The following is a 24,945-nucleotide window of genomic DNA, read 5'->3' as shown; positions in this document are numbered from 1 at the left end:
TAAATATCTATTCCCTTCAATTAGACATAATGTGGTAATAGTCTGCAGGAAATTACTGAGGCCTGAAAATATTCTCATTGTACTAAGAAAGCGAAAGCTAAGAAGAAGTGATCGAATGCAAGACAATAACCAGATGTAAGGGGGAAAACCAGAAGCAAAACCTCTTGTTAAAATGTTTTGATTGGGGACTTCCCTGCGTCCAAGGGTTGGGAGTCCACCTGTTAATGCAGGGGACATGGGTTTGACCCTTGGTCCAGGATTCCACATGCTGCAGGGCAGGTGGGCCCGTGCACCATGACTGCTAGAACCTGCATACCCTAGAGTCTGTGCTCCACAACAAAAGAAGCTTCCATAATGAAGAGCCTGGGCACCGCAGTTAGAGAGTAGCTCCCACTCACTGCAACTAGAGGAAGCTTGCATGCAGCAACAAAGACCCAGCACAGCCAAAAATAATAAAAATAAATTAAAAAAAAAATTTTAATAGTTTTATTAATATGCTCTCTCTCTGATGGCCAGGTTAAAACACGGCTCCCCCTGCGGACTACCAACCAGCCTTGCAAAACATATATACACTTCTCTAGAACAACAGGCACCATTAGCATTTAAAAATAAAAGACAGTGAAAAATAATTTCTTCCCACAGTGAAAAATAATTTCAATAATAAAAGTTAAATACTAATCCTATGATTTGAGTACTCAATTTTACAAAAAGTAAAACATTTTTCTCAAGGAACACCCAGTGTCTCTGACTGTTAGAACTACGCATTTTGTAGTGTACCCTGGGTCACTACTATAGCTCAGTTGGTAAAGAATCTGCCTGCAATGCGGGAGACCTGGCTTCAATCCCTGGGTTGGGAAGATCCCCTGGAGAAGGGGACAGCTACCCACTCCAGTATTCTGGCCTGGTGAATTCCATGCACTGTATAGTCCATGGGGTTGCAAAGAGTCGACACAACTGAGCAACTTTCACTTTCACTTTCTTTCTGGGTCACAAAGCTAGTCAGCTGGAAAAAACATGTGAAACAAGTGTGGTCTAATTTCTGTCCAGATTCCTTCCGCTACATCTACTCCTTGGAGGAAGAAAGTGACAGCAGTGGAATGTGAATCTAGACCCCAGACAGACCACTGCTGCCACCAGTACCCTATTTACATACACTTCACCCTGAGTCACAGGGTGAGACACCTCCCCAAAGCATGGGATTAGGTATACTCATGCTATCAGGGGTGATACTGCTCTTAGGACTTTTCAGGAAGACAGCCAAGAAATACATTTAAGAAAACAACCATGATTCCATGTGATACACGCAATTCAAATGCAATAATATAGGGTTATTTCTCACCTTCCTTCTATATTTATACCTCTATTCCCTTTGGTTCTCAAAAATAATATTCTCAATCATTTTCTCAGTCTACAATACACAGAATGTGAAACAGAATAGTTTCACTACTATGACATCAACAATTTTTGAATTCCGAAATCAAGAGCTTCAGAATTACCACCACCTACCGTAAACCCACTGAATAAACGTCATGTTTCTTGGCATGGCAGTTTGTTCTTAGCATATGATTTGCTAAAGGTGTAATCAGAGTACTCTGTCCAAATCATTTGAATTTATTCTTTAGGAATTCTTATTTAAAGCACAAATTACTTTTCTATAAAAAGAGAACCCTAATTATGTAACTGAGTAATTGTCTAAGAACACTGACTAGAAAGGGGATGGCTCCTGTCTCTAAAGGATCCCATTAACTGATAACAGGAATGCATTCTAAGGTTACACTGACAGCATGATTGACTTGTACATCTTCTTGTTCAAATATGGCCTTTTACCTTCAATTTTTTCTTGCAGTGTATCTTCTGAAAAGTCTGATGCTAATGCAGCCAATTTACTCAAGCCAAGAAGGGTTTTCTTCTTTGCAAAGTAACGAGTTTCCCTATTTGCCAAACCCAGAAGTGTTGCATGAGCCTACAATAACAAAATATGAAAACTGTGGTAAAATTCTCAGTATTAAGTCAAGTTAAAATAATGATTATGAAAAACCCAAACTTGGTTTCCCCGCCTCAAACTGTATCAGTGAAAGATCAAGTCACTATTAGGAAAACTTAAAACAGATCAGCAGCATACTTTGAGAGTAATCACACAATAAAATATCAGCCACTCACACTGGTCACTGGGAAAAGAGACATGTATAAAAAGTTTGCTCTATAATAATTATATATTCACTACAACACCTTGTCAAGGAGAAACGTGAATTTATTTAATGTTTTTACTGATAATTTGAACATTTCTATTATAAGAAAATACTCATTACAAAAAATGGCCAATGACTGCTATTTATCTGTTGAAGTTTTTGTGCTTTATTTTATTGTAAATACAGTCAAATTACAATAGGCTTCATTTCTTTTAACTGAGATATAACAAGTAATGGCAATACCATTATAAATGAAAAATACTTTTATCAAATTATGTGAGAGAAAGATAGACATTTTTAAAAAATCTGTAATATTTAACTATAAAAAAATAAACTAGCTAAAAACTAAATTAAAAATTACCTAAATCTGATCCATATAGCTGAAACCTTACCTTTTCTAATTCTTGGCTGTTAATTTCATGTAACCAGCTGAGATGTTCATGAGCTTGTAAAAAATTCGCCAACTGTCCATGCTGAGAAATGGGCTGAGATAATAATTTGCCTCGCTTTCCTTTCTCCAGATACCAACGGAAGAGAAAGTCTGAAAAATTCTGTAAAGAACAAAGCAAGAATCCAATAATATTTAGTAATACAGTTTCAAAAAATACATTTCTGATGAAAAAGTATTGTTTTTTCCCCAAAGGTCTTAGACTTCAGCATGGAAATCCTGTTTTTAAACACCACGTTCCTAATTGTAGGGTCCTCAAATGACTTCATTTGACAAAGGAGGACATCAGATTCAGAATGGGGATCTTGCTCAACGTTACCCAGAATCTAGATGTGCTCTGTCCAATACGGTAGTCACTGCTCACATGTAGCTGTTTAAACTTAATCTAAAATGTAAAAATCAATTCCTCAAAGACATCAGTCACATTTCAAGTACTCAAAAGGCCATCTGTGGCCGGAGACTCCCATTCTGGACAGCACATATGAGCAAGATCTCATTACAGGAAGGTCTACTGGACACTACTGGGACTCCATCCTTCCAGGGTGAAAGATTCCAGGGTGGAACCGTGTGCCACGCATTCATGTGGCTGGCATGATAAATCAGTATTTAGCGAGGCTCCAAATGCCCAGGACATTTGCTGGATCCTGCAGTAGAGTAAGAGGTTGGGCTGGAAAGGAAGACAAGTGTCCTGTAGGCTCACACATTACTTATGAGATGTTTCCACAAAATGGGGAATTCTGCAAGGAATCACCAGTCCCATTAGATATTTGAAACCAATTAATTCATTGGAATGAATGAATGTAACAGAAGCAGCAATCAAGCCCTGGCCTACCTCTATTCTTGATGAATTGAGTGATCTGCCTTTCATTTTATCTGCCTTCCAGGGGAGAAAAACCACTGCTGATTTCCATCTTTATGGTTAACACACACAAAGACCAAAATACAACTTAGGAAGCAGAAAACTATGAATATGTAGATAACAGAAGCAGACTTAAGAACAATCATTTTGGAATTAGCACAAAAGAACTTTAACTAGTAAACAAATTTTTTTTTTTTTTTAAAGTAAAAGAAACAAAGTAGAATGCATGGAAAATGTCAACAGAGAATAAGAATCCTTAAAAAGAATAAAAATTACAATAAGCACAAAGTACTTACTTTAGCACTATTATGAAATACAAGATAAGCCAGGTCCAGAAATCAGGTACTGATCAAATAAGCTATATCCAGTCCATGAAATACCATAACACCATTAAAAATGTGGTTGTGTGATATTCAATGATATGGACAAATGTCTGTTATGTATTAAGTGAAATAAGCAGTTAATAAAACATGCTTCATAGATTAAAAAGACTAAACCAAATGTTTAAAAAAGAGTTCTCTCTGGTGGTAGAATTATGAATGATTTTTTATCTTCTTTTTTCTTTATGGTGGTTTCCTGAATTTTATACAATGTTATGTTTTATAAACATAAACATTTTGATTTTTTATAAAATTTGATTTTTTATAAACATCTTGATTTTTTATAAAAATCAGATTTTATATAAAGACCAACTGGCTAAATAAAATGGCTTTAAGGAACAACTTAAATTTACATAGATAGTGTCATAATGGGAACTTAAAAAAAAAAATTAGGTATTAAAAAAAAAGGAAGCATGATGTCAAAGAAGGAAAACAAGAGTCTTAGGTAAATGGGAATCTGAGCTTTCTTAACATTAGCATCCTATGCTCCCAAGATCTTCCATTCAAACTGTGGAACTCTACCAATATTACTAACCTAAGTACTTTGAAAATACAAAAATAGAAATAAAAAGTCTTGACATATTTTTCAAACATCAAAGAATCCTTCTGTAATATTTATATATAAAAAACTGTCTGACAATTTACAAAGAAACATAATGTACAAATTAGTATCCAGTAAACTGCAAAAAGACTGCATCGTCTTCCAAAACCTCCAAGTAAGAACTTCCCTGGTGGTTCTGTGGATGAGAATCTGCCTGTCAATGCAGGGGATATGGGTTCGATCCCTCATTTGTCAGGATTCCACGTGCCATGAATCAACTAAGCCCAAGCATCACAACTGAGCCTGTGCTCTAGGGCCCAAACCTGCAACTCCTGAAGCCCACGTGCCTAGGCTCTGTGCTCTGCGACAAGAGAAGCCACTGCAAGGAGACACCACAGGCTGCAACCAAGAGTAGCTCCCACTCACCGCAGCTGGAGAAAGCCTGCGTGCAGCAATGAAGACCCAGTGCAACCAAAAATAAATAAATAAATAAAATGACACACATTAAAAAAAAAAAAAAAACCACAACCTAAGTAAGACGTAAATGGTAGCGCCTTCTTACAGGATCCACCGCCTGCACCGCTGTTTTCATTACCTGATCAGCAAACTGGGTCATGTAGCGCTGTAGCCTGGTCTGGTTGTCAGTCTGCTCACACATTTGTACCAAGATATCAAAGTCACAGTATTTTTCTGCCAATGAAGCAGCCCATGGGTACTGGCCTAGTGTGACTGTGGGAATGAGAACAGATGGGAAGAAAATCCTGTTAGTGAAAACTTAATATGTAATAAAAAATAATATTCCTTGAAATTTCGCCTTTATTCCTATTACTTACTAAAAGTACTTAATGGAAACCTTTCTAGTTACTGGCAGTTAGTTTCATAATCCATATAAACTCATTAAAGATGTATATTCAGCCCTTCCTTCATCACTGCCCACCTAAGATGCTACTCCCCTCCTTCACATAGCAAGGCAAGCTCCTCCTGTGAATCGTGGCTATGACAGTCCGGCTATGTCCTCTGCTGCAGTCTCATCACCCATCCACACCCTCTAATGGCCCTTATCTGCTCTGCCCTATGGTCTAGCCATTCCTATGAAGGTCTCAGACGGTAACAAGTTCTTTGAGAGCCGTCTCCACACGCTGATAATTTATTCCTTTGTAAATCATGTTCAGCATTGTCTAGGAAACCAGGTAAGTAATGACAATAAGGCCGAACAGATGAACACAGAAAGACATACATACGAAGTGTTGCTTAAGCTCTCAGCTACAACTGGGTTAACAATGTTGTACTGAATACCACTGCCTGAATGATCTGACTCCTCCATTCGTTCTGTAGACTCAAAGACCCACAGCCCTCACTATTAAATATGCACTTACGAAGTGGAGATAAGAGATCTGATCTTTTCTGTAGGTATTCCATTTCCAGACTGCTATATCTTTCTTGATCACTGGATTTGTCCACAGACTTGAGCTGAGAAACATAACCATCCAAGAAGCCATCAATCAGTGCTACTAACTGCTCTGTTAGAACGTTTCGGAGGTTGCTGTCTGCCTGAGGATAAACCATCTTCAGGACAGTCCTATGCTGGCGCATTATTGCTGTTCGGATGCCAGCAGGACCGCTGGTTGCTGTGAAATCACACAAAATAATAGGACAAGTAAGGGTTCCATAATGGCTACAGGGAAGACCAACTGCCTAAAAATTACATCCTGTCACCTTTGATGGAAAAAAATCAAACAGGGGGTCAGTAGACACTTGTCTATGTACTGCTCAAAACCATCTTCTCTATGGAGATGGCCTCAGCAGAATCAAGTAAACCGGACTCTTCTTCCTTCTAAATTCCTTTAATGCTACTCCACTTACTTCTGTGTGTTAAATCAACATAAAATATAGTCACTACTTTCAGGGCCTGCTTCTATGAATAACTATACATACTAAAACCTAGTAGATGCACAAGTATCAGTTAAAAAATTAAGCTATAGAGACAGCTGCAAATTATTTCAAGGGAATAAAGTGATTTTTCATAAGATCTGCTCATTTTGGAGATGTCACTTATATTATTTTTTATTTCATTTACAAACTTGTACTAGGAGAATAATATGACTTCCAAAAATAACAGACCATTAGAAATATATTTTGGGACATCCTAGTAGTTAAGAATTCACCTGCTAATGGAGGGACACAGGTTCAATCCCTGGTCTAGGAAGATTCCACATGCCACACAGCAGCAGCCCATGTACCACAACTACTAAGCCCACATGCTGCACCTACAGAAGCTTGTGTGCCTAGAGCCTGTGCTCCACGACAAGAGAAGCCACTGCAACGAGAAGCCAGTAAATGGCAACGGAGAGTAGCCCCTGTAGCCACAACCAAAGAAAAGCCCGTGTGTCCTTGTGTGCAACAAAGAACAGGCACAACCCCCAAAAAAGAAAAAAATATATAATTTGAGCAGCTGCTAATGAATCTGAAAATTGGGATCAATGCTTGCAATCTCACCTGTCCATGGAATATACTCAGGTTCTTTTTCTCCTGACTCTTCTCTTCTATACAAGGAGTTTCTATTTTGTCGATAGTGACTAGCAGCTTGGAGCATGTCCTGGAAAACGAAATGTGTTATCACATGCCGGAAATGAGGGATCCCAGGATCCCTGAGATTATCTGAAACATCAAGTTCTATTATTACAAAAAATTACTCAGCACAGGCCTGTAGGATTACTTTTTGATTCTTTCTGCATTTGAAATTTGTTTTACTCCATAATCTAACTTCAATTTTAGAAAATTATGGTAACCGAAGTAGGAGAATCATCACTATAATATCCATGAGGTAAAATTAAGTGGAATGTTTTAACTGAGCTTTTGAGTAATTAAAAAAGAGAAACTTATTTGTTGTTTCTCAGTTGCTAAGTGGTGTCTGACAATTGCTTAGAAAATTACAATAAAATTAATACATTTACAATGATATATATGTCCTTCTCCAAAATAAAAGGTTTATTCTAGCAAACAGAAACTTTTAATATGCATAAGGCACACACTCAAAATGTCTGCTAATTGACTGATAAAATTACTGATGTTTTCCTAACTTTTTGGAATTAACAAATGGCTAACCCATTATGGATTGCTGGTGATGCACAGTAGGAATATGGAAACCACTTTCTCCTCTGTCCACGGTCTGGGCTTTGATTTGCTAGAATCTTCATATGTTTGTACCTTGAGAATACTGTTCACATTGATCACCACCTCCGCCCATTCAACTGATTCCATGGACGTGTCCTTCAAGACTTGTTCCTCGTGCTCCAGTAAACACTCACAGATGGTATCTACCTGGGACGCCTGCGGAGGACAGAGACAGCACCCACTAGTAAGAGGAACCATGCTGACAGTTGACCATCACAACTGCCTAGACTCGACCCAGCAGGCTTTTCTCACTAAGTTACATCCTCTGCTTAGTAGTCAGAGGGATGGTCAGTGACAAAAACAAATTTAAAAACCAAGGAAAGCTAGAATCTCCTAACTTTTAAAAGGCAGCGAGCCCAAATAACAGTCTGCTAAATAAGCAAATTCTGAACTGTTAGCAGGTAGACTTTTTATTTAAATATCAAGTCACTGAAATATTTATTAGAGTTATGAAGGCTCAATGCCACCTTTAAATAGTATTAGTCACATTACACTGTAAGACCCTAAACTAATGAATTAAACAAATGAACCAATGGATAAAAATAGTGATTCAACTGGCTAATGAACAGGCTAATTTCTTTCTTTGAAGAATTTATTTTCTTTAGACATAATAGAAATGTTTATAGAATAGTAGTAGCTACGTTGGAGAGGGTGGTGGCAACCCACTCCAGTACTCTTGCCTGGAAAATCCCATGAACAGAGGAGCCTGGTGGGCTGCAGTCCATGGGGTCGCTAAGAGTTGGACATGAGTGAGCAAATTCACTTTCACTTTTCACTTTCCTGCATTGGAGAAGGAAATGGCAACCCACTCCAGTGTTCTTGCCTGGAGAATCCCAGGGACGGGGGAGCCTGGTGGGCTGCCGTCTATGGGGTTGCACAGAGTTGGACACGACTGAAGCGACTTAGCAGCAGCAACAATAGCTACATAGAAACTAAATATATAACTTATAACTGTTTTTTTCTTTTTTATCATTAATTATTAACACATAAAGGTAACTGAGGAAAAATGTTAAGCACTGAAACATTTGCTTCCAGTTTCAGCTCACAGTTAAGCTTTCACCCTCCTTTATTTATCAAGTGGATATTTACTTGGTAGTTCGCATTGGGCACGCAAAGATAAGAAGAAATGGAAATCAGATTTGTTGCCCTCAAGGAGTTTACAGACCAGCTGAAGGAACAAGACATAAACACACGCACAACGCAGCCCAAATAAAACCCCTGTCTTGCAAATCTTGTCCTTCCTTTAGTATTTCTGATGTCACTCAGTCACCCTAACAGCCCGAGCAATAAACCCCTGGCACAGTGAATTTGTAAGAGTTTTTTACACTGTTAATGTGAAAAAGATAATGAAAGTAAATGTGACATAGAGGCAGAAAATAACATAAAAGCAAATAAAATGCCAAAACATTTGCTAAATACCCTTATCACATACGTTACGTGTTCAGTGGTTTCAAACATTGCTCATAAGCTGTACCAACACAGTTGGAAGCCCTGTTCTGAAGCTGTGAACTCGCTTTTTAAAGCCCCAGGAGGTGTGGGGCTGCTTCCCAGACTGGAGGCAAGGTGGAGGCTGCACCTTCAAGCAGAGTCTGATCTTTTACCTGGACTGCAAGATCACCTTGCCCACCAATCAGAGCCTAACGTGGGTTAACCAGTTCATCTCTTAAAATGCTAATACCTGTCTGTAATGTAATTTACCACTTCCAAGTGGATGGACAGGTAAAAAGAAAAAAAATTGATACATATTAAACTTATGTGTTCCTTCTTCAGTTCTCTTGAATTCTCTTTTTTCTTGAATTCTCTGTTTTTATTATGATTATGCCATGTGGAAGGACCTTTAGAACTTTACCCAAAGACCAGTAAATGTAAAGAGAAGTGAAGATAAATGGTGATGTAAACAATCTTAAACATTATCATTTTCTATATGGAGTATTCTTTTGAGGAACCAATCATATTTAAAATTTTTTTCTCCTGTCATGTCCTACGGTACTACTCATCAATTATGTATCCATCTAACTGATAAGTTTCAGACTCTTCTTTTTTTCCCCAGTTAACTGGAAAATGTACACATAACTCGATTAACCAGTATGCTTAGTACTTTGATCTAAAAGTCGAAAAAGGAATCAGGCTCTTGCTCAATTCAATCTGTCATTAATAATTTAAAAAAAAAACCTTTATCATGTAAAATTATGTATGAATAAAGACAAAAAGGTGGAGAAGGAAATGGCAACCCACTCCAGTATTCTTGCCTGGAGAATCCCATGGACAGAGGAACCTGGTGGGCTACAGTGGGTGGGTCGGACATGACTGAAGCAACCTAACACGTAGCACATCCTAGATGCTAGCACTGATTACCAAAACTTAATTTCCATTTTCCATAGCTCAAAATCTTAAAATCCAGGGGATGAGCAATTAAATTATTTTGCTTCTGTTTACTTTCTCTGGTGACAATTCCATCATGCCTTAAATAGGAAAATGTCCAATTCTGGCTAATTTACCACTGTTATGCTTATCTTATCCAAGTCCACCTAAGTAGTGCTGTCCCTTCAGAATATTATGAACATAAGTGATTTGATAATTTGTTAAATTACTGAGTGCACCTTCCCAATAAAAAAGAAACTGGTCAGGAGCACTGTTTCTGACTGACCTGAACTGAACTGTGCTCACGAGCCACTCTCCCTCCACTACAACTGAAGATCTGTGCAAATGCACCAACCCTGCCATGTGGCTGAGGCAGGAAAGGACAATTAAGACATTGTATCTGGAGGACAAATCAACCTTCTCCTGTCCCATCCTCAGTGGGGCATGAAGAACAGTTATGGGACATGTGATGTCCTGTGATGCCACAGGACCTGGAACTACCCTTCTCTTTATGGTGACTGTAATTTAAAAAATGACCCTGTTTTGTGTATTTTTTTCTACAACATATTTTTAGTGCATCTTTTTCCTTATTAAATCCAATATTCAAATAAAAAGGTGAACATGGGGGAGAAAAGACAAAAAGGGAAACAAAAAATGACAGTAGTTTGGTTAGATAATAAAATCTGAGGTGAATTGTCTTGGTTTGTTTTAATTCAGATTTCAGGCATACTTCCTTGATTAAAAAACAAAACAAAACAGAAAAGTGTTTTGCCTTACATTCCCTAGAAAACAAGCCCAAACGTATAAAAATGATGTCTTCTTCAAACTAGATACATTTACGGAGTCAACAGATCTGAACATAGTTCAGTGTCAAATTATTTTCAGGTTACAGTACATCAAATATTCAGAATAAAAAAGACTCTTGGCAGAGGCTACTAGTTGCTAGATTATAGCTAAATTGTAGGAGGAAGGAAACAAAATTAGAGGCACCAAACAGAGAAGTTTCCCAAAAGCAAAAAACAATTCCACATTCCACAGAGTTGGGGGAAGGCTAGCACTGTTTCTAAACTCAGATAATGCCACAAAGATAGGAGGGAGTTCCAGGAAGGACTATGAACTCCAGAAGCAGCCTATCAGCATGCCCAAAACACTGCTGCAGGTGGCTCAGAGCAGGGCCTGTGGTCCCCACTGAGACAGCCGGCCCCGGGCCGTGGTATCAGTGTTCACTCATGGAGACGGGAGGCAGCCCTGTCCTTCACAAGGCTGGGAGCGCTCACTCAGGTACCAGAGCTGTGGGCTGACTTCCAGCACCTTCATCTCTTCTCCCTCCCAAGTTTACAGGTTTTCTTTTTCTCTGAAGATAAATCTGAACCTCCAATTAAAATAAATAAATTTATATTAAAAAAAAATAAAAATGAAGTGGAGGGACTTCCCAGGTGGCCCAGTGGTTAAGAATTCGCCTGCCAATGGAAGAGACAAAGTGGATCCCTGGTCCGGAGGATTCCACATACCACAGGGCAACTACTGAAGCCCTCGCGTCCAGCGCCTGTGCTCCACAACAAGAAAAGCTCACACACAGCAATGAAGACTCAGCACAGTCAAAAAAAAGATGCAGAGCAGGATCCTAGCAGGCGGCTGAGAAGAGTTTAGAGAAGGGACTATCTACAAAGCAATGGGCAGGAGTAAGGCCACCCAGACAGGACAGCCACGACTCGCTCCAGGCCTGAAGGGGCACTGGGATGGAGCAGTTGCTGGACACACAAAGAGGGCAGCCAAAGAGGAGGCTGGTCCAACAGCAGGCACAACAAACAGGCAGAAGCAGCAAGGAAGGAAGGTGGGGACAATGCTCCAAGCTCTGACCCGATGGTGCTGCCGCTCCATCAGAGCCAAGAGAAATGGAGGGGCAGGGGAGCCCACTGTGGAGGCACCCTCCAGGGCAGAGTCAAGAGGGGTGTGGAGAAGCACAAAGACAACATCAGACATGACAGAGAGGACTTTGTCATCAACTTCCCAAGCTCTCATTTACAGGGAAAGTGATCAGTGAGTGATGCTTCTGAGTGATAATTTAACCAGAAAACATGGAGTTCAATTCAAAACTCCACGAGATCGTCTGTCCTCAACCCTCTCCTTGCTGGGGGTCCATTCAGTAAATGGCAGTGCTCCAGAGTCATGCTAAGGGGAGGAGGGGGCTCATCTCACCTCTCTAAAGAAGACATCTGCAGGGGTCAGGTTGGACGGGACGTCACAGTCCCTCTTGTTCAAAGCCATCAGGATCACTGTGTTCATGAGGTCAGGAAGCCTCGAGTGGTGGTTCTTGAGGATGATGGCGGCAGCCAGCTTCTCGGCATGCTCACAGAGCAGTAGCCGCGTGGCCATTGGCATCCCTCTCACTGGAAAAGTGCTGAGACGTCTAAAGAGGCCGACCTTGTGGAAAGACGAACATGTGTTCTTAGAGAGCATTCAAAGTAAAACAGAGGAGGATGCAGTCGTATTTCCACCAGAAGCACAGTGGGCACAGAGAGGCTGGCCCCAGTCTCCCCCAGAAAAATCTCCTGCTGTCTGTCTTTGGGGCTGTTACACACACACACACACGCACACACACGCAACCAGCCAGGGCAATTTACACCTATAAGAAAGTACAGGTGTTTCTTTTCTAAGATTACAGTGACCCCAGAGATTCTGTCAACTACTGTTGTCTCTGCCTACCTTACTCCTCAAATGATTGCTTATGGTTATCAAAGAATTATAAAATTGTTCTTTTCTACCTACATTAATCAACTCCCCTCAACTCCAGACCTTTGGAACTAGAAACTCAGCAGTCTTCATGTTCCAGAACCCTAAAGCCAGGGGGAGGATGGGGTCTCTAACCCTCTGCATCAGCTGTCTCTTTACTTGATGCCTATTTCTGCCTCAAGAAGGAGAGTTTATATTTAAAACTATTTCTGTAGACACAAGTATGTAGTTGTACATTTTCCCTGATTATTAATGCAAATCTTTCAATGAAATAAGCTCTCAATATTTAAGGAAATATAAAGGTGTAGGCAGAGTGGGATTTTTAGATCTGGACAGACATTCCTTTGCAACAGACACTGCTGCCAGCAGCTGTGCGACTCCACAAGGGTCTGAGCCCAGGGAGGCTGTGACAAGAGCGGCCGCACCAGCTCCAGCTCCACTGTTCCCGCCCTCCAAGAACTAAGCGCTCCCTTAGTGTAGCGTGTTAGGGCCACGGACTCCTCCCATGCCAACAAGCCCACTCTTTGGCAACATGACCTTGCCACTTCTCCCATCTACAAGCAGAATCAATTTCCCAATCCCTTTATTCTGGCCTAGCTTTGTGACTTATTTTGACCAATGACACTTTGGTGGAAACGACAATATGTGATGCCTGAAACCTACAGCCTTAAGTTCACCTCCTCAGAGTGCTCCCTGAAGGAGAGCACTGGCATAGGAGGCCAGTCCAGCCTAGAGGAGGATGAGACTAGGTAGGAGGGAACCAAGAGGCCCCAGCAGATTGAACAGCACTGCCTGCCAGTCAGGCAAGACACCTGGGGACGTGCCAGATCAGTCAACCCCAAATGTGGTTCAAGGAAGGGGCCCATGGAAGTCAGCAGGACTACCTGTCAAACCCACTGAGTTGTTTCAACTTAGTACATCCTGGGGTGTTTGTTATGTATTAATAGTTAACTGATACACTTGACAATTACATCAGGAGAAAATGTTTTTTTTCCCATTGATCTGTAGCCCACCTAAAATACTAAGAAAAGGAAGAACTCAATGACTAAATAAAGTTGTCTTGTCACGACAGTAAGAGCAGACAGGAGCCAAACCGTGCATTAAAAGTGAAGCGGTATGCAGGATTAGAAACAACCAAGACATTTCTGGAATCCTCTAGAACCACACTGTCCAATAAGGTAGCCATTATTCAACAAAGTCGTGACTGAAATGTTAGTCAATTAAAAAAAACCTTCAGTTCCTCAGCTGCAGCAGCAATTTCAATTACTCAGCAGTTGCTGGGGACTGAGGCTGCCACCACTACAGAGTGCTCTGTTACGGAGCTGACTGCAGTCTTTTTAGCAGAGGTGTTTCTAATGTGGGAGAAAAACACAGAAAAATGGGAATAATCTAACTTTTCTGGATTATGCCTTGGAGACACAATTGATCAACAAGGCAAGGATGGGTGATTTTATGTAACAACTCTGTCTAGCAACAAAAACACTGTCTAATTTTGGGCACAATATAAATGGGAATTTCCCTCTCCCTTAAAAAAAGAGGAATACTTTAAATGAGTACTTGATGCTAATGGCACCTCGAAATTAAACATCTACATATTAGAAAAACCTGTCATCGCCTTCAGATTATTCACTAACGATACAAAATCAACTCAGGAAAACCTAAACTTTACATAAAAGTACACAGTACAACTGAAGGAAAAGCAGGGTGTCATAAAATGTAACAAGAAAAGTTAAAATAACATTTTTGCTGAAGTATACTATTTTTCTCCTTTTCATCTTATTTCAATGCAGCTTTGATTCTTGCAGTAACAGGTCCCTACCAGCCCTGGAATTATTTACTTAAGTCAGCAAAGAAAATGGACAACAGCAGTCATGTCCCACCCAATGAAACACCTCAGAATTAGCAAGAAAGGGTCTCCTGCTGTCATGAGAGAGCCACAGAAGGCACAGCAAAGTCAGGAGTCCAGCCATTCAGGGTTCACAGCAACTGGGATGCTTACTTGGTGGATGAAGTCCATAAGGAAAGAGTGGGCTTTCATCTTGTCTTCTAGCTGGTGGAGAATAATCAAGGATGTGTTGCTGAACCCAGGTGCTTCTGGTGAAACAATAACAAGACAAACACGTGACACAACGTGGCTTGACACAAGTGGCTTGACAACAACTACTGCTACTAAAAGTGAGAAAAATCTGTACAAAAGGAAAGAACTGACCTTTCAATGCGATTATTAATTACATTACCCAAGAGGTTCAAAATCTATAGGAAACCTTTGGGGCTTTGATAAAATTCATACCACAGTTATTCAAAAAGAAATATATTACTATTGGCTTCATCACTTTGTATTATTCTAAGCCTGACAGTTCAAAACAGTCAAAGAAGGTGAGCACTGCTGTTTCCTTCCCAAGTCTCCAAGGAGCCTATTGCTACTTACTAGGTAGGAAATTAGGGAGAGAAAGGATTCTTGAGACAGTTCCATGGTCCTTGGGAACCAACGGGTAGCCCAATGCTGCCTGGAGGGTAAGAGGAACAATCTGGAGAAGACCCAGGGCAGAACATTGCCCATTTCTACAGGCCAAGGTTTGATCACTGCTGCTGTTAGAAAAACATATAATTTCTATTGGCCAAATTCAGGAGTTACACTAAAATTATCATTTAATTTGGGGCTGCTGCTGCTAAGTCGCTTCAGTCGTGTCCGACCCTGTGCAACCCCATAGACGGCAGCCCAACAGGCTCCCCCATCCCTGGGATTCTCCAGGCAAGAATACTGGAGTGGGCTGCCATCTCCTTCTCCAATGCATGAAAGTGGAAAGTGAAAGTGAAGTCGCTCAGTCGTGTCCGACTTAGCGACCCCATGGACTGCAGCCTACCAGGCCCCTCCATCCATCGGATTTTCCAGGCAACAGTACTGGAGTGGGGTGCCATTGCCTTCTCCGGTAACTGCCAAATGTTTACCTATGCCACCAATTTCCTTTTAGAAATAAAATGCTGACAAAGCTAAGTAGAGCTAATTAATCTACTTCAGACAACATGTAGGATTTGCTCCAATGTTTCCTCCGTTTCTGTTCTACTATGCAGATCTGTTCTGAGCCCTTTCTGTGTGTATGTGTGTGTTTATGTAAGTAAAATAGATGAGGTAGGGTTTTTGTTGTTGCTGTTCCTTATTTTGGGTGTGCTGCATGGCTGGCAGGATCTCAGTTCCCTCACCAGGGACTGAATGAGGCCATGGCAGTGAACACTCTTGAATCCTAACCACTAGACCACCAGGGAACTACCTGCACTGAGTCCTTTTTAAAATCTGCTATAAGTAAAGTTACAACCTTTTACAAAATACTGAATTAATACTAAATTGTTTCATAAAATAAAAAAAAAATATGCACCAAGAAATGCCTGAACAAAAAAAGCAGAATATTCTTCTCGAAACAAACCTCCCTGCAACATTACACTTCAGATGCTCCTACCCTCAGGCACAGACTCAGCCCATCGCGGATCGGAAGCTGGGTAGTCATCCAGCAGGTCCACGCTGATTTGGGTGACAGCTTTGTCTAGCTCACAATCGGAGTCCAAATCAGAGTGAGAGCAAAACAGCTCATCAACTATCATTTGAGCATGACCTAAATCTTTTCTGAAATAAAATTAGGAAACAAAAGTATTACAACTCAAAGTACTAAATTCACCATGAAAGTTAATTGTGAAGTTAAAATCCCATATGTTAGCCCAAAGTTTATCACTTTTAATAACATTTATTTAAAAGGGAGACAACAATTATCCATTCCTTAATTCAACAAATATATGCTGAACATTTACAATATGCAGGCTCCGGAGACAGAACAATAAACAAAACATCAGAATACCGTCCCAAGACTTCACAAAGTCTACAGTGGCAGGAGGAGTAAGACAAGCAGGCAGTGACACACATATAGTCGGAAACTAACAGAGGGCCACAGAGCACACGGAGGAGAAACACAAACCACCAGCGGGGCAGGGAGCCTTCTTGCAGGAGAAGGTGCAGGAAGGCTGGGGTGACTGCAGGAGGGAGACACAGCGGCAGAGACAGGACCCGGCACGCCTGCGTCAAGAGAAGTGAAGGCCTGGGGAATGGCAATCACCCAGAGAGGAGAGAGGGAAGAAGGGTCCAGCGCAGACCTCTCAGGAACACCAGTAACTGAAGGACAGTGTACAGGTCTCAGAAAACATGTGACAGAGTGTGAGCTTAGAAGGAAATGTGATTTGTTCCAGTTTTAAAAGATCATTCTAACTATGCTATGGAGATGGGAGATCAGACATGAGGGATAAAAATACAGTGAGGAAGTTACTGCAGAAATTTATCCAGGCAAGAGAGGACAGTAGTTTCCACTAGCCATAGCTGCAGCAGAGAAGGAGGTAGACAGCTAGACAGCTTTGAGAAAGAGATACAAGAGGGAAATTCTGGCCACTGGTTAGATCTGATATGTAAAGATGAGTCTAAACAACTGAATGTGGCTGGAACATAGGCTAGGAAAGAAAGAGTAATATTTGGAGAAGACATGGAAATAATCCTGGTTGTCAGACTGGGGGAAAAGCATGCTACCAGCATCAAAAGGGAAGAGGCCAGAGATGCTGCTAAACACTCTACAATTCACAGGACAGCCCCACAACAAAAATTATCTGGCCTCAAAGGTCAATAGTGAGAAGACTGAGAAATGCTGCTTTAAAGGTATCATAATTTCATTTGTGAAAAGTCTTAATTTTTTAAAGACTATTGGCTGATACCATCCCAGAAATGATTACTTGTTAACCTCATGGTACTTCATGCTAAACAGTATAAGTAGAAGGCACAGTTGTGTTAGAAGCCCAATAACACCAGTCCTAAGGTTACTACACTTATCAGCACTTAAGGTCAGGGACCCCTTTTGTACTTAATCATCTTCTCCAGTAAAACATTTAGAAATGACTATGCTGGGTTGAATGGTGTTTCCCCAAATCCAAGTACACTCAGAAACTCAGCATGTAACCTTATTGGATACGAGGTTTCTGAAGATATGATCAGCTGAGTTACGATGAGGTCATCCTGGATTGGGGTGGCCCTAAATCCAATGACTGGTGTCATTACCAGGACGCGTGAGGACAGGTGCTCAGGGAAGACAGCCACGGGTGACAGTGGAGACAAGTGAGGGGTGCAGACGTGGCCCAGAGAGCCAGTGGCCAGCAGCCCCGAGGAGCCAGGGAAGGGCAAACAATGGTCCTGGCCCAGAGTCTCAGAGGGAGCTGGCCCTGCTGGTACCTTCATCTTGGACACCAGGCCTCCAGACCTGTGACAGAATAAATTTCTATTGCTTTAAGCCACCCAGTTTGTGCCAATTTATTACAGCAGGCACAGGAAACTAGTACAATGACTCTATTACCATATAAATGTTGAGATGAGACAAGACTGTCAGAGCTGTTAATTAAAGGATAAAATTATACAAGATAAAATCATAGTATTATCCAAATCTTGGTAGTCAGATTGAACACTATGCAATAAAACAAGATTAAAAGAATATTATATAAAAACAGAAATCAAAAACTGACCTAATGGTGCCCTCCTCTGGACAAGAAACTAAGCTTAGCAGACCGTCACTACAACGGCCCAGATCTTTCCAGACATGAGCGCACCGCCCCTTTCAAGCTGACGCCCCTGTGTGAGAGGGCGCCTCCGTGCATCAGATACCACTAGGAGTGGAGTTACGGGACCATGAGCTGAGAGTGAGGGGAATGGAGGCAGTACAGTATGAATGTCTCTTAAAAACAAAGATTTGCTGAACCAGAATCCCAGAAACGATAAGCGGTCTGTCCAGTCTCACACAGCTAACTAGGGGCAGAGCAACGGCTGGATCACAATTTTCCTGAGTGTTACTTCCAACATAAATGGAATGCACAACATTTAAGGAAGGTACCAGACACATACTATGCAGAATGTGTGTGGGGGACAAGCAGAGATGACTGTACCCAGTCAGCAAGTGTGATGGAGCGAGTGCAGTTGTCTGCTCTACCCTGTGCATACCCTCTTGTGAGCGCCCTCCCCTGGGGGGCTCCCCCGGACCTCGCCAGGGCCCCTGGGATATTAGTAAACATGACCAGATAGAGACTTGAGGAGCACTTATGTAGCAATGCTTGCTCCCTCCTGCTCCCGGAACCCTGAGGCTTGAGAGAGGCCAGGGCAGCCTGCTAGATGAAGAGACACCATGTGAGGCAGATGGAGCTGACCAGTCAGGGCCCCCAAAACGTGGGCAAGTGTAGCCAGACAGCTGGCTACTGACCTCAGACCATGCACGAGCTCAGGCAGGACCAAGAAAACTGCCACCCCCAGCGTAACCCCGAACAGCCGAACTGCAGGACCAGAAGCTATATTAAGTAAGCCAGAGAGTTCTGTGGTGATTGCAACAGTACAAAACTCGACCACCAGGCCAACACTTCACAACAGCTAGGATGACCTTTTGTATGAAACTTCACTGCCTTCACATCCTACATAAAAGACGCTCACAAGCTACCTTTGCAACTCCCACTTCTGGTGCTACACTGCTGCAACACGCACCAGGGCTGTGTTACGTCACGCTCTTCCCAGCTGGGCTGGAACCCTCCCCTGGCTACCAAAATCAGAGCCAGAGGTTGTTCAAGTACCAAGCTCAGAAAAACATCTAGGTGACGGCATCATTCCTTCAACTCACTCCCACTAGTCAACAAGTAAGTAGCAAATGTCAGTAAAGTGTCCTTGGACATCAAAAGAGCCATAATTTTAAAAACTTGTTATACCTGCAGAATTGCAAAAAAGCAGCTTTGAGCAATTTGGTTTTATCTTCCTGGGCAATAGTTTCATTCTTGGTAGAAGTATCAAAAACCACACTCTGTAAAATAATAAACTATAGTTTAGAGTTGAAGGTATAAGAATATTCTTAGTTACTACAAAAAAAATTAGACCAAGGTATGAGGAAAACAACACAGACACACAAGCTGTTTGCCACACTCTCTGTATCAATGACTTATATACTTAAGACATTTATGGGAACATCAAATAATTAAAGTCCTACAGAAAATGTACATATAATTCAGGAATTATATTGTGAGTAAAATTATTTGAGGATTTCATCACAACACAACCTTTGGATAGGCTTACCCTTACATCACAGAGTATATTTGTAATCATAATGGTTGATTTCAAGCTTAAAGAAAAACTTACAGAAATTTAAAAGAAATGGAATACTGTTAAGATAGCTTCAGAACATATCGCAGGATTGTGAAAACTACATGATTACAAAATAATGAAAGTTTTTCAAAAAGTTACTTTCTGTTGAAACTGTTACTAAATCATTTTCATTTTGAATTACACAAAAAGTCTATATACTTTATGTATTCTTCAAACAGAAATTACTCAAAACGGTATTAATGCTTAAAAGAAGGATAAAAATCTCACAGATTATGAGCTTCAAGATGACAGCGAAAAAAATGACAGTTTTTACCCCACTCTCCCCTCAAAAATCATCCCAGAATACCAAGAAGAAAAACCCCCCATACATCTGTGGTTCCAGCTACACAAAGATGGAAAGCAGAGGGAAGAGCCCCAAGTGAGAGTGGGGAGGAGACCAGGCAAACTCGAGCGGTGTGGCAACAGATCCCAAGGACAAGGAACAGACAGCAGGCACAGGGTTTCTACATGTGACTGGGCAAAGCTAGAGAGAAAGACATCTACAGAGCTGCTGGAACATGTTGGGAGATTAAACCTGATATCAGGCAAAAGTAAGCAAATATACAATTAGTCCACTCTAAGCATCACATGAAGTTGTACACTAAATAAATATAATCAGCATACTACACTCTGGACTGTAAAACAATATTCACACTGCCATTAGAATGGAACAAATGTATACTGGAATGATAAAGGCAAGGCAGAGGAGTGTAAGTTACCCCAAGTCCTCATCTTCAATAACAGGAGGTCTACAGATGATGAAAAATAATGAATGAGAGACAGTGATATACACATATTACTTAGAAATATGGAGGAAAACATCAAAAAAATAAAAACACCTAAGAGACTTAAAAGTAGTTGCTTCTGAATAAGAGGACAAAGGAAATGAGAGAGAGAAAAGAACTAACGTCTTCATCATAACTCTTAAAACTGTATGACTTTCAAACATTTGTGGGAAATAGTCCAATAAAAATGTTTAAATCCTTTGTAACAGGCTTCCTTGGTAGCTCAGTGGTAAAGAATCTGCCTGCAATGTGAGAGACGTGGGTTTGATCCCTGGGTGGAAAAGATCCTCTGGAGAAGGAAATGGCAACCCACTCCAGTATTCTTGCCTAGGAAATCCCATGGACAGAGGAGCCTGGAAGGTTACAGTTCATAGGGTCGCCAAGAGTCTGACATGACTTAGCAACTACACAACTACAGCAAAATCAACTATATTTAAAAAAAAAAATTATGAAACCATGTTACCTCATTGCCTGGTCCAGCAACTGAAGATGCTAGGGAATCTTCAAGATCTTCTGCTAATATGGACGCATTTTCCCTTGAAGTAATAGACACCAATCCACTGTTTCTAGAAAAAAGGATAGGTATACCCCCGCAGGAACCAGCTCCTAAAATACTGTCTCCTAAGAGAAAGGAAAATACGCAATCAAATACATATTACCAAACAATACCCTCCTAAATCTACTTCCCTAAGCAGAAGATCCTGCTGACAGCCCTTTACTGTGTTACTCCTACTCTGAACCCAGTTATAACCCTGCATCAAGTCAAGGCTCCTCGCTATCTGCAGAGGCAGGCCGAGTCCTCCATGGTGCTGTGCAAAAGCAGTGAGTACAGTGAGCCAAACAAGAAAATCGTCCCGTCTGCAAAACACAGAGCAACAGCTCGTCAGTCCTACTCTGACTTACTGAGTAAGCCAACAGCGGGGCAAGGAAAAGGTCTAAGTTTGCCTGCAGCCTTAACAGCATCCCACCCAACCAGTCAAGGCTCTGGGGCTGGGACCAGACAATCAAGGTGCCATGCTGCTGCTCACCTGGATTTTGTCCTTTGCCCCTTCAGATAAATACTATCTGCTTGTTTTTCCTACTCCTGGTTGGCTTCCCCCAACACCTCCCTCCCCCGCCGCCCACCACAGCCCCCTTGCATGAGTCCAGTGCCTGGGACTCTTCTCACCCAGGGGTCTGAACAAACTTGTTTAAAGAATATCAACTCAGAATAAGTCACTCTTACTGACCAGCTACTATAGGTATGGTACTGAATCATCACAGGTATCACATTTGAAGCAAAGCTTATGCAAAGAGAACAAAAACTTCTCAGAATGACTAATGAGTTCCTAATCCTACTTTCTAAAACTGATTACCCACCTTGTGTATTAAAAACAATTTTCTCCTGAGGAAGAGAAAACTTCCCAGTTCCTGTGGAGCACATGTAGACAGCATTTTCAGTATATAGACAGGCAGTCTGGTTTGAAAAGTTTGGGACCATCAACCGACATATAGTCAAGTCTTCAGACTGAAAATTAAAGATTGTATTTAATAAGAATTGAAACAAAAAATACTTTTGTATGACTTCATAATTCATACTTTTGTACACTATCTCATAAAAATGATAAAATAATTCACTGATTTTCCTCGTTAAAATTAGCTGAGATGATTTACAAAACATGACAGAAATAAGTTTATAAACATCAATCAGAGAAATCATTTGCTGAGTTGCAAATAACTAGCAAAGTTTGAAAATGTTTCCATGGTGGTAAGATTTCAACTAAAAAGCCTATTAACAAACATGAGAAAAAATAAAATCAGTTCATTATTTTAGAATTTAGAGATACTTTTAAAACAATCCCTGATAAATACTGTTTCTTTCTTCACTGTCCAGATATCAAGCACAAGAAAACTGAGATAATTTGTTCATAAATGAAATTAGAGAAACAGAAATAAGACTTAGTAAGTCATAAAATTAGCAAAAGCTCAAAAGGATACTTTGTTTATTAAAAGAATTTTACAAACATAAAAGTGGAATCCCATGATGTTTTAATTCTCAAACTGTCTTCTTTATCCCTTTCGCATTGTCTGTGAAAAATTTTAACACTGAGTGTGTTTTTCTTGTATAATCAGAACACATAAGATTTATTTCTATTTGAAATAAAAGATCAAATTAAGATTTCCTTACAGTAGTCAGTTATGCAAATTGTATTAAGAATAAGTTCAATAGAATTAGATGCTGCACAAGGTTAAATGAAGTTAACCTTGTGTAGGCCTCTCCTAAATAACAGCAGTTATTAAACAATGTTAAATTGCCATCAAGAAGCTTAAAATTAGACAGCTTGTCTTTTTAAAAAATTTACTTATTTTTAATTGGAGGATAAAAGCTTTACAATATTGTATCGGATTCTGCCATATATCATCATGAATCAGCCACAGGCATACATATGCCCCCTCCCTCCTGAACCTCCCTCCCACCTCTCAGCCAATCCCACCCCTCTAGGCTGTCTCAAGCATTTGCATTTTCTGTGTCATACAGCAAATTCCCACTGACTACCTGATTTTACATATGGTAATGTATATGCTTTAATGGTATTCTTTCGTTACTCCCCCCCACCCGCCCCATCCCCTCATGTCCACAACTCTTTCCTTTTAACTATTCACATGAATTTTAATAAATATATAATGCAGTTACCTACAAATATGATCCTATTTGAGCAAAAAGAGGATTTTTCTGTAATATACAGCACATAAAACCAAAGTCCAATTCCCATCAAGTTTCTTCCTATTTTTCACTCTGCAGTTCATCATCAATGTTTTCTTTCTACTCAGTAATACAGAAATGAAAATCCCTTCAGAGCTACAGCAGGAGAAACATGCTGCTGCTGCTCACTGTCAAGGGCTCCCACTCTCACTTCTCTTTAGCTAAGGCTGAACAGAGGATGAGTACGAGATGGTAAACAGAATGCACTGCCTAAACACTAGTTGTTTAAAACGTATTTCTGGGAATTCCCTGGTGGCCCAGTGTGGACTAGGACTCTGCTTTAACTGCTGAGGGCCCAAGTTCAATCTATGGTCAGGGGACTAAAACCCTGCAAGCTGCACGGCGTGGCTAATAACAATAAATAAACAAAGGGATTTTACTTTAAAAAATGTATTTACATTTGACTGCACCAGGTTTTAGTTGGGGCGTGTGGGATCTTTTATTACAGCATGCAAACTCTTAGTTGTGGGATGAGGGATCTAGTTCCCTGACCAGGGATTGAACCTGGGTCCCCTGCATTGGGAGCACAGAGTCTTAGCCACTGAACCACCAGGAAAGTCCCCCAATAAAGAGATTTTTAAAAATTAAATTAAACATATTTCTAAGCCCTACAGGTGAATATCTCAAAGAATCTGACCTTGCAACAGTTAGGGAGAAAAAACTCAGCAAGTTACTGTCACTTGGTCATTTAGCTTGTAAACAGAAATCTTACCTGAAAAGGTGGGTTATACTGAGTGACTTCCACAGTCACTGCATCTGACATTTGGTAGCCATTATCTTCTACTGTTATCAGAGAGTAATAGACAAGGCAGGGGCTGTCTGCCAGGTGCCATGCTGCTGCCAAAATTAGGAGCCCATCGCTAATCAATGAAAAAGAAAGATATACTGTCTCTTTGGAAAACAGTTTGGCAATTTCTTAAAGAGATAAACATGCATTTCTATATGACCTAGCAAGCCCAGTCCTAGATATTTACCTAAGAGAAATAAAAACTTATCTTCACACAAAAACCTGTGTACAAATGTTCATAGTGATTTTACTCATAACTGCCTAAAAATGGAAACAACTCAATATCCTTCAACTGCTGAATAAACAAATCCTGGTAAAGCTACTCAGCAGTAAAAAGGAAGGAACCACTGAATGAATATCAAATTCATTATGCTAAGTGAAAGAAACCAGACTCCACAGGCTTTATACTGTATGATGCCATCTACACTATAGGGACAGAAAAGACGTCAATGGTTGCCAGGAGCTGGAAGTGAAGGAAGGGGTTGAAAAAGGAGTGTGTGCGTGCATACTCACTCCTGTTTGACTCTGTGACTCTACAGACAATAGCCCATCAGGTTTCTCTGTTCATGGGATTTTCCAGGCAAGAATACTGCAGTGGGTTGCCATTTCCTCCTCTAGGGGATCTTCCCAACTCAGGGATTAAACTCGTGCCTCCTGCATCTCCTGCACTGGCAGGCAGATTTTTTTTTAACCCCTAAGCCACCCAGAAAGCCCCTGACAAAGGAGTTCAAAGTAATTTTTGGAGTGATA

At 40.7% G+C, this 24,945-nt stretch overlaps 1 protein-coding gene across 1 annotated transcript in view; it reads right to left on the bottom strand.

Moving 5' to 3' along the window:
- NUP133 (nucleoporin 133) overlaps positions 1–24,945 on the bottom strand; it is a 55,845-nt gene that overhangs the window by 14,414 nt on the left and 16,486 nt on the right. The window contains exons 9-21 of the mRNA XM_086381671.1: positions 24,121–24,268; positions 22,025–22,172; positions 21,129–21,286; positions 19,451–19,542; positions 16,141–16,304; positions 14,685–14,779; positions 12,152–12,376; positions 7,625–7,747; positions 6,914–7,013; positions 5,794–6,045; positions 5,013–5,146; positions 2,582–2,740; positions 1,828–1,963 (exon numbers count right to left, since the gene is read on the bottom strand). Of these exons, the coding sequence (XP_086237797.1) occupies positions 1,828–1,963; positions 2,582–2,740; positions 5,013–5,146; positions 5,794–6,045; positions 6,914–7,013; positions 7,625–7,747; positions 12,152–12,376; positions 14,685–14,779; positions 16,141–16,304; positions 19,451–19,542; positions 21,129–21,286; positions 22,025–22,172; positions 24,121–24,268 (1,934 nt within the window). The remainder of the gene's footprint in view (positions 1–1,827; positions 1,964–2,581; positions 2,741–5,012; positions 5,147–5,793; positions 6,046–6,913; positions 7,014–7,624; positions 7,748–12,151; positions 12,377–14,684; positions 14,780–16,140; positions 16,305–19,450; positions 19,543–21,128; positions 21,287–22,024; positions 22,173–24,120; positions 24,269–24,945) is intronic.

The sequence above is a fragment of the Bos grunniens genome, chromosome 28, assembly GCF_055505025.1.
Source record: "Bos grunniens cultivar Pamir isolate PY7600 chromosome 28, Bosgru_T2T1.0, whole genome shotgun sequence".
Taxonomy (NCBI): Eukaryota; Metazoa; Chordata; class Mammalia; order Artiodactyla; family Bovidae; genus Bos; species Bos grunniens.
This window is presented reverse-complemented; position numbering and strand designations above follow the sequence as displayed.